Consider the following 10,520-nt stretch of genomic DNA (forward strand, 5'->3'; position numbering starts at 1 on the left):
TTCTCTTTAATAGTCACACTTGAGATATTTCTGTTATGCTTGCCTAGAGTTTCAAATGTCATTTTACATCAACTATGTATGATTGTAACTGAAGGAATTTGGTTAATGTGACCAGGAATAAGATAATGTTATGTGCCTTTAATATTTAATAATAATTTGTGAACAGTTGATATTAAACAGGGTTGATGATGATAATGATTGATGTTGTGCTATAGAGATAATGACATCATCATTTGATAAAGACAGATTCAAGATCAATTTACAGATTGTGGTAGTAAAACACTGAATAATCAAATACTATAATGAGTTGCATTTTTGTGGTGTTTGGATTGAAAAAAATTAATTAAAAAATTGCCCTAAAATATTAATAAAATATCTCTTTGCTACAAAATATAGAATAGACAAATATGCTGACAAGCAACAACTGTGTTGAGCATCGAGAGAAGAAGCATTATACAGTAAGGAAACATATTCCTTTCTAAAGCACAGTTCACTAAAGTTGTACTCTATTGGTTGGCAATTTTAAAATAATTAACATTTTGACTTGCTAGCTATGCAAGAAATTATTATATTTAATTTATAATTTTATTATTTATTAAAAATTTTAATTACTGTATGTATATTGAGTTAATATTGACACACTTTCTCAGGAATAAAAAATGTTTTCCTTCCTAAACGAATTGTAAGTATCAACAGTACTTTTTTTTAAACAAAAAGGGAAATTTCTTTTCCTAAAAATAAGAAATTTCTTTTTAAATATTTTTATACATAACAAATTTCCTTTCCACATTTTTGGTTTAAATTTCAATATTTTCTTTTACATAAATAATCAAATTTCCAAAAGAGAAATAACACAACAAAGAAATCATTTTCTGCCAAAAATAACCAGTATCTACAGTGTATGTATCCTTCTCTCACACTGTATCATGACTAATCAACAAATTGGTCTAATACATATTATCACTAACATATAATTTAGAATAACAAATTTCAAACAAGTTAAGCAAACTATATTTCATAAATCTATACTTGTATTTTATAGATGAATTAAATTTCAGCTCTAAGGTCAATATTTTAAATTATCTATACATGAATGGATACCTAATGAATTACACAATTTCAAAAACATGTGTTTTATGATGGAACGCCACAATATCGGGAATACATTTTGAAAAATGTAATGAGTTATATAGGTAGGCTAGGTCAATTAATATTTTTGGTATATTAATATTTTTAATATATTAATCTTTAATGTTAGTTAAAAAAAAAATAACAATAAAGGAAATAAAATAGCACCATAGTATTTTTTCGAAATGGAGGGAGTCTAACTCTAAATGTGTTTGGATTGAAAATTAAATTCACAATATCAACCTGAGATTTGTTTTTAAAACCTACTTTAAAGAGTTGACTTAACTAGTGTATTAATTAGAAAGAATACCAATGAACCTGAGATTGATGTTTGATCTTCAATAAAGAGATATCTGCCAAATGCTGGTTGGAATTCTTCCTTTCTCTAGAATTATACTCTTCATCCATATCCATTTTAAGTCTGGTAATAGCTTCGGCATGATGTCTCTCCACATCTGAACGCATCTTTTCTAACCTCTGCAGATTCTGCTGGTGGAGGTCGGTCCTCAGAGAAGTGAATTCACTCTGATGTTGTTCCTGCATCTTATTCTGTTTGTTTCTAAACTCAAGTTGTCTCTCCTTCAAATCCACTTCCCAACGCCGCAACTGAAGATCTTTGTTTTTTAGTTCTTTCTCTAACTGTAATTTCTCTGAAAGCAAGTCCTCCTCTCTTTCATGTAATTTCCCTTCGATATCTCGCAGTTCACATTCCAATGAACGTTTTTGTTTTGAAAGTTCTTGTTCTAATAAATCTTTCTCACTTAATAGATCTTCTAATTTTTGTTGTTCATGAATCTGTCTTTGAAGTTCTAATCGTTCTCTAAGCAACTGATCCTCAACAGACTCTTTCTCCTCAAGCTTTTCTAAAAGCATATCCTTCTCTCTTTTTAGCGCTTCTTCTTGTACAAGGTGATCATCTAAAACCTGAGAAACATTTCCACGTTGCCGTTTTTGGTCCTCGAGCTGCTCAATCAATGAGGCCTGCTGTTGTTGAAGATCTAAAATCTGCTTACCAAAAACCTCTTGGACATCAGTTGAGACGACATCAGAAATGTTCTTATTCTGATTCAAATTCTGAAGTTCCTTTGTAAGCTGCTCATTTGCTTCTTCTAATTGTCCCCTGCTTTCTTGAAGAATACTTATCTGTTTATTCTTTTCGGTGAGTATTTCATACTCATTCTGCTCTTTCTTTGCTAATTTATCTTTAAGATCAAGAACCTCTTGGCGCAAAGTATTGCTTTCTGGTTCAAGTTTTTCATTTACTTCTTTTTCCCTTTCTAGTGCTTCCTTCAATAATGTATTCTCTTTCTTATATATGTCCTCTGTTTCTTTCAAATCTTTTTTCAGATTTTCAACTTGCTCTATAAGACTATCATTGTTGTTTTTTAAAAGAAGTAAGCGATCGCCATCTGTATTCTGTTTAGAATCTCTATCCTCCAGTAATTCCAGAAGTTTGTCTCTTTCGGTTTCCAATTCCTTTTGTGCAATATTTTGATTATTTACTTCCTCATTCAATGTTAAATTTTCTTCCTCAAGAATGTTCAAACTTCTTGATTTTTCATCAAGTTGTTTTTTCATAGAACCTGTTTCGATTTCAGCAATTTCCCATTCCTTAACTGCATGTTTCTTTTCTTTATCAACAATGTCTAATTGTTCTCTTATGGCATCAGATTCAGCTTCTTTAATTCCATAATTTGTCTTTAGCATTTGGTAATCCTGTTTAAGTTGTACAAGTTCAGATGCAACAGACACTTGCTCATCACCTTGTTGTTGAAGTGTATTTCGTAAGATAGCATTCTGTTTTTCAGCAGCAGATACTTCTGGCGACTTTCTACCATTATCATCAAGACTTGAAGATTGATACATCTCTAATCTAGATTCATATTGTTTTTTCTCGTATTCAAGTTTGTCCTCTAATTCTTTGCATGTCGAATTTAGTTTATCAATTTTCTCATTCATGCTCTTATTCATTTCTTCATTTTGTATTTCAGTCATGTGCAATTTTTCTTCTAATTCTGATTCTACATGGTTTCGTTCATTTCTCATTTGTTGAAAGCTTTGCTGCAAACTATCACATTCTTTCCTCTTTTCTTCAAAAAGGTCTGTTAGTCTTGCTTGTATTTCAGAAACCTTCTGTTCGTTTTTAGATTCTGCATTAGAGAGTTGCTCTTTAAGATTTAAAATATCCTTTTCATAATCTTTCTTTTCTGTGGAATATTCTTCTAATTGTTCATTGCTTCGCTTTTCAAGTTGTTCAATTTTATCTTTATGGTCATCTAATTTATCATTGATTTTGGAAAGATTCAAGGCTTGAGTTTCTCTAACCTCTGTTAATTGTTCAATTGTCTCATTTTTCTCATTTATCTGTTGCAATAATTCAGTGTGTTCTTTTTGAAGATTAGATATAATTTCTTCAAGAGATTTTGATGATTTTTCTAAAGATGAAATTTTTGTTTCATATTCTTCTCTCTTCATTTCCAGCTCATGTTCCAACAATTCCTTCTCTTTTAATAACTGTTCTCGATCACCATTAGCACTGTCACCAGACATGGCAAATATCTCTGCACCATGTTCTAGATTGGTAGCAATTGCACTTTCCATGAGTTCCTCGCTTATAGGGGTTACTTCATCACCTCTATGATTACTACTCTCTTTATTATTTCCATCGACTGTTTCTTTCAGGTTTTCGCATTCAGCATTAGCGGATTGCAATTCTTCATTTAATGTCTCAAACTGGGTTTCTAGATCATTATTTGTTTTTGTAAGAGTCTCAATATTATTATTCAATAATTGTATTTCATTATTTAAAGAACTGTTTTCTTCTTCTAATTTCTCATTCTGTGCGATTATATTGGAATTCTTTTCATTTACTTGTTGAAGCTCGACTTTTATATTTTCAATTTGTTCTTCTAATTCTTTTCTGGACTCATTAAACAGTTCCTTTTCTTCTTTCAACATTTTCAATTCATCATTTAATTGTGCAAAATTAGTATTCATATCATCTTGATCAGACCTATCTTCTTCGTTGTTTACAGAGTTTTGAGCACTTTTAAACAAGCCTCCAAGAGATATAATACTGTCTTGATTGTAAGCATCGATTTCTGGCATTAAAACTTCTTCATCACTTTGTCCTTTGATATCTTTATCATCCATTACTGACACCAGCTCAGATTGCAAGTTTTCTATCTGTCGATGAGCATCTTCGAGTTGTAGCATCAATGCATCTCTTGCTTCCATCAAATCCTCCATTTCTCGCTGCTGCTTTGCCTCCCAATCTGGTGAATTATCTGGTTTGTTCCATTCTTTTCCTTGATTTTCAATCCAATCTTTATTCTGATTCTGCTCCGTCGATGCCTTCTCTTCAGAGATATCATTTATTCTTTTGAGGTGCTTTTTCCTTTCCTCCTCCAGCATAATCTCATGCTTTTCAGTTAATTCGTCTGTGATTTTTTTTGTAACAGCTTCAATCTCTTCTGCATGAGATTCTGCTAACTGCTGTCGAATGTTCTGGAGTTCTTGAACAAATTCTTTCTCTTTGTCCGATTTTGCAGTACGGAATTGAATCTTGAAATGGTCTTCAACTTCTTCTACTTTGGTTTTCATTTTGCGATCAAATTCAGCAGCAACTTCAGAACGCTGTTGTTTTAATGCAATGCGATGGATATCTTCTTGATGGGCACTTTCATCTTCAAACCTTTCTCGATATTCATTTTCTAATCTTTCTTTTTCATCATTAAACTGAGTAACTCTTTCATCTAACTCTGCAGTTTTCTGTTGTATTGCTTTGTTAGCTTCATCAAGCTCTCTACGAAGTTGCAAAGTTACATCTTCTTCTTTCTCCATTTTCTCTACGAGTTCTTTGTTGTGATTATTGAGACGTGCAACTTGATCTTCGAAGTCTTTTTGGATATTCTGAAGAGCCTCTAAGTCCATCTCTTTCTCATCTAATTGGTCTTGGAGTTCTTTTAAATTCTGTTCTAATTCATCTCTTATTTTGTTATTAGTTTCAGCACCTTCTAACATTGATTTGAAGTCTTCACATTTCTTTTGCAATTCTTGCATTTCATTCTGGTGTCTTTCCTGCAGCTGTGACTTAATCATAACAATTTGTTGTCCATAAGTCTCATCAAGTTCTGCATGTAGTAAAGCCAATTGTTCACTAATGTCAGATGGATTAGACGCTACAGCCTGTTGAAGCCGTTTGTTCATATCAGCAAGTTCGTCATCTGATTTCCGTTTAACCAAATCTCTTTCTTCTTTAATTTCTGCCAACTCATCATTTTTCTTAGCATACTTTGTGGCTAAATCCTGCAATAGTGTCTCTTTCTCAGTGACAGTCTCTTGTAACTTGATAACCTGCATTTGTGCTTCAGTCATCTCGTGAGCTGAATGACTCTGTTCCCCATTCTGAACTTTAATTGTTTCCCCAGCCTAGAATAAAGTTGAAGAAAATAATGATCTATTAAATTTCAAATTCATTGTCCCCACATCTGTGGACCAATGACAACCTAGATGGTATAGTTGTAGGGACCCTCTAGTGACTGAATCAGCCTCTACAGTTTTGAGGTCCACATCATTTTTATAAAATGAAATATTTTAAAGAAGTTAATAGCTCTCTTAAATGATTCAATCTCTGGTGTTGCGAGTCTACTGCTCTGGATAGAGGGCCAGGTGTAACAATCTGTTGTAGAGAGTCTAATGTAAGTGTTTGGATAGAGGGCCAGGAGTGATAATAAAATGAAGATTACATTTTGAAGTTGCTGTTGAAGAGCATGTATATGGTTAGAGAGCTGACCAGCTTCCGCTTGTAGATTGTCTCGGCTCTGAATACTGGACTGCAAGTTGGTTGACAGCTGTTGGATGATTTCATCTCGTTGGGCTATAGCTTGTTGAAATTCAAAAATCTAGATACATCAAATAAAAATGAATTCAACAATCCAGGACATAATGATTATATAATATTTACAGCACATAGTCAGGGATGTAGTGCAGGATGTCAACAAGTTATAGGTGGGTGGGATACAAATAAAACAGTACTACCAGTCACAGGTATCCAGAGATTTCTAGGTGGATGCTATAATAAAATTAGGCTAGGTGGAAGTCCTTAAAATAAGGTTAAAGCGTGCTTCACACTAGGATTATTTAAACTGTCGATTATAATTTTACAATTCGATTGCAATGCGGCTTACTAAACTTTAGGGTGGGTGAAAGATTTGTAGGTAGGTAGGTTTCCGCCCACAGTCCTCCCAGCAAAATTACATTCATGATATTGAGCTAGAAACAACTTTTTCACCTAATAAAAAGAAGATTAAAATTGAATGAATGGGTAGCCATTCATGTAAATGTTTCATGCGAGTTTTCAGTCAGTTACAATTTGTGTCAATAAATAAATGAACATCTTGCACAACAAAGTGGATGAGGTTGTGCTGGTAGGCATATCCAGCCCCACAGCTAATTGTAAAACTACAAGTTAATAAGTTAATGATTACTCTACCTTTGAATTATACTGTTCAATGATTGATTTATATTCCAGTTCCTTCTGACTAGTAAACTCAGTTTCATCCTAGTAGGAAATAACATTTTATATATCAAAAACAGTCGAATCTCACAATACCACACTCTCTGAAAACTCTCCCAAAACCAGAATTTTCATGAGGTCCAAAAGGTCCCAAATTCACATTTATCATTAAAAGTACAACCTAAATACCAGACATATTACTATAGACCAGCTTAAGGGTGTCCAGAATTGGGAAAGTTGTAACACAAAGTCATCTAATAACTAACATTAACATCAGTATCATAATCTCGTAGGGGTTCCCACTCCAAACATGATGGCGAGACTCTGATCTCGCCTCTCTCTAATATGAAACAAGGCGAGTCTTTCTCTTACCGTTCCTTGTGAGTTTTTCTTCACTTCATTGACTTCTAACTGCAGTTGTTGAACCAATGCTTCCTTGCCTATGAGTGTCTCTTCTAGCTGCATAATACGTCCCTTAGCTTCCAACAACTCTGCCTTAGCCACCTCATATTCTACTTGTAATTGGTCAGCTTCCTGTATAAAAATATTTTATGAATATACGAAAATTGTAGGTTCATTGTCCAGAGTACACAAAAATGCTATATAAAAGAACCTAGTACAAGAACGAGTAGGTGGTTAACGCAGGGTAGTAGTTCACATAGCCAATGTCGTCATTATAGTACTCCCTAGGTTTGATTGTACATTTCTTATGTCAAGTTCACACTATTAATGACTAAAAAGAATATAATTCAATTTAAGTTGCAATTTCATTTTTTTGGCTCATGAAAAGAAGGAAAAAGAAAAGAGAAAAAGTTATTACGTAACGTAGTAGTTAATTAATTGATGGACTTTTGTAAAATATAAGGTCCAGATGCCTATGTATGTCTGAAATAAAATCCCTGAAAAGGGGAATTAAATTGACAGACGAGAGAGTGCTAGAATGGTCAGCACCGACTGACATGATGTGACCCTTAGGGAAGAAGCATGTAGTTAAAGGTGTGACATCTAAGTCTACGGCCGCGCCATGAACACTGATCGTTGGAATGGTACAATAAAAATGGAAATTATTATTATAATTGGAATGGTACACACTGACAATGGATTGGTTTGTTGTAAGAGGTAATTTAACAAAGAGAAGAGCATATTAGATAAGTTTAAAACACTCAAATACAAAGCTACAGTAATATAACTTACATCAAGAGACAGATCATCTGTACTTATTGATCGTTGATCACTCTGGAAAAAAAGATTAATTACACTTTTACATTCCACATGGGGGTGAAACCACATCATCCAATCAAGGATAATTTAATTATAGAGTTACTAAAAAACATGTAAATTAATTTCTTTCTAGAAATATCACCAAATTGGGAGGGTGGGGTGAATTTTGATTTTCTAGCTTAGCACTTGAAATGAACACTCTCAATACATAGCCTACTACAGGACTATTTGTGTAGTTTGTACAATAAGTTAGAGTATGCCTGAATTTTATGCCCCACGCTACTGTAGCCAGTTGAGCTACACATTTCCATTAGTGACAAGGCAGGAGAAAGGACTCCTCTTTACCTCTATGCTCATGATATCAGACACTCCAGATAGGTCAGTGCTTGCGATGGAATCAGCATCACAAAATGTGTCACCATTAGATGTGATACTATCTGTAGTTGCAGCTTCACCGTCATTGTTTTTAGTAGATTTCTTATTTTTCTTTCCTGGACTTTTTTTCTTTTGAAATTTCATCAACTGAAAAACAACATCTTAAAATGAATTTTCAAGTTTTTGAATAATCTGAAACTGTTTTTCTTACTCTAGAATTTTCACTAGGTCTACATAAATTTAGGGCAATGGAGCTGCTTACGAGTCGTAAACATTATTCGCAGACTGTGCTTACATGACGATCAATCGAGATCATCAGTATGTTGCTTAAAAAAAGAGGCAGAGAGTTAAAACTCTCTTCTCTTAGAAGATTTGTGCAAGGATTTCCTAAAAAAATTTGAACCAAAATACTCAATTAGACCTGGTCCTAGACTTTAGGCTAGTCTAGGCATAGTATTATATGTAAATTGGGGCTGTTAGTATTAGTATAATGTGCTCTATCAAGCCAGGCTGATTTATTATTCAATATTATTTAATAATTAGGCCTAGGCCTAGGTCTAGGCCTAGCTAGGCCCTAAGCAATATTATTATTATATATAGGCCAAGCTAGGCCTAGAATAGTAGTAGCTCCTATTTTTTTAGGGAAATTAATAATATAGAATATTATGATTTATTATGGGGGCGTGGCATGAAACATAGCATACTGTGCACCCTGTGTAATACAGCAGCATATGCCTATATGTACAGTAGACTATTTAAGCCCCGGTTGGTTAATTGTTTGTGCATCCGGAAACATCGCATCAGCGGAAGAAACCGCCTGACTGAACTGAAACTGAACGATCCACTTTACTACCTCTACGCCACGCCTAGCCTAGAGTAATTTCTTATTAATTTATAACCTTCGCGCGACCAGCCTGTAACTTCTTTTTCCTCTCTTCCTCGTCCATTTTAGTTAAGTATTTGTACAATTATTCCATTGATTAAACTTTCGTTCTTGAATGAAAATCGACGACGTGGAACTTCCTCTGAACAAATTCGTTGTATGTTGGGGTTGGTGACGCTCGCCAGGTATAGTATGTAGTTGTTTTTTGATAACAGAGAGCTATCACTTATGCCATCCTCGTATATAATTAATTTCGTACGGAAAATACATTTAATTGATAATATCATTAGGTAGAGTATCCTTCTTACAATTAATTATCAGTAATATATATAACTTTTTAAATGTTAGGGATATATTTTAAAATAACTATAAATAGATATATAATTACACAAACTCAAGATGTTCTTTTCTGCCTGAAACCTAGGCCCTAGGCCTCCTCCTCCTCTGTGCTCTCACTTCGTTCGTTTTGCTACCTGATCCGTGCAGGCCTAGGCCTAGGCTAGACTGGATATTATGATTGCAAGCCAAAAAGGTAGATTTAGAAGCATATTTTATTGATTACCCATCATCAGTGTCACCCTTAACAGATACTTAAGCTATATTTGTAGGTCATAGCTTATTTCAGACAATATTTTAGCCTCCAAAAAGGGCAGATTAGGCCTAGCCTATTATAGCCTATAGGCCTAGCTAGAAAGAGGCTAGGCCTAGGCTAGCTAGCTAGCTAGGGCCTAGGCCTAGTTAGGCTAGCATCTCGCTACTCTAGCTAGTAGTTTAGGCCTAGAGGTAGGCCTAGTACTACTAGGCCTATAGCCTAGCTAGGCCTACTAGGGCTAGCCTAGTCTTGCTAGGCCTAGCCTAAGGCCTAGAAAGAAGTAGTAGGCTACTACTACTAGCTAGGCTAGGCTACTAGGCCCACCTGGTTAGGCCCTACTAGGGAACTAGTAGGCTAGCTAGCTAGGCCTACTTACTAGCTAATAAATAAGTCTAGGCCTAGGCTGCCTAACTAGCTAGCTCTATGTATGTATTTTAGTTAGGGCCTAGACTAGTTTATTAGGCCTTAGTTTAGGCTGATTAGGCCTGCCTAGTCCTAGTTAAATAAATAGGCATATAACCAGGCTCAGTCTAAACACTCTAGGCCTATCTATATGAGACCTGTGCTATTAATTATAGGACTAGACCTAGGGCCTTGCTAGCTAGCCAGCAGAATGGTCTAGAGAGGCATAGGCCTAGCTAGGGATAGGCTGGGGGGTCATAGACAGCCTATCTATATAAAATATTAGATAGGTAGGAGTATTAAGATTCATCAGTGTGTAAGTTGATTTCATTGCTAATGCCAAGGTATTATTTAGGCCTGTTTATTTTCAGGTTGAAAGCAATGGATAAAGAGAGATTCAA

At 34.5% G+C, this 10,520-nt stretch overlaps 1 protein-coding gene across 1 annotated transcript in view; it reads right to left on the reverse strand.

Annotated features, from left to right (window-relative positions):
• LOC140057884 (uncharacterized) overlaps positions 1–9,282 on the reverse strand; it is a 54,232-nt gene extending 44,950 nt beyond the window's left edge. Inside the window, exons 1-7 of the mRNA XM_072103625.1 lie at positions 9,142–9,282; positions 8,213–8,389; positions 7,841–7,882; positions 7,019–7,180; positions 6,623–6,691; positions 5,877–6,032; positions 1,447–5,559 (exon numbers count right to left, since the gene is read on the reverse strand). Coding sequence (XP_071959726.1) covers positions 1,447–5,559; positions 5,877–6,032; positions 6,623–6,691; positions 7,019–7,180; positions 7,841–7,882; positions 8,213–8,389; positions 9,142–9,189 — 4,767 coding nt within the window. The 5' untranslated portion in view covers positions 9,190–9,282. The remainder of the gene's footprint in view (positions 1–1,446; positions 5,560–5,876; positions 6,033–6,622; positions 6,692–7,018; positions 7,181–7,840; positions 7,883–8,212; positions 8,390–9,141) is intronic.
• Between the last annotated feature and the right edge of the window lie 1,238 nt (positions 9,283–10,520).

This window comes from Antedon mediterranea, chromosome 1 (assembly GCF_964355755.1).
Source record: "Antedon mediterranea chromosome 1, ecAntMedi1.1, whole genome shotgun sequence".
In the NCBI taxonomy this organism is placed as follows: Eukaryota; Metazoa; Echinodermata; class Crinoidea; order Comatulida; family Antedonidae; genus Antedon; species Antedon mediterranea.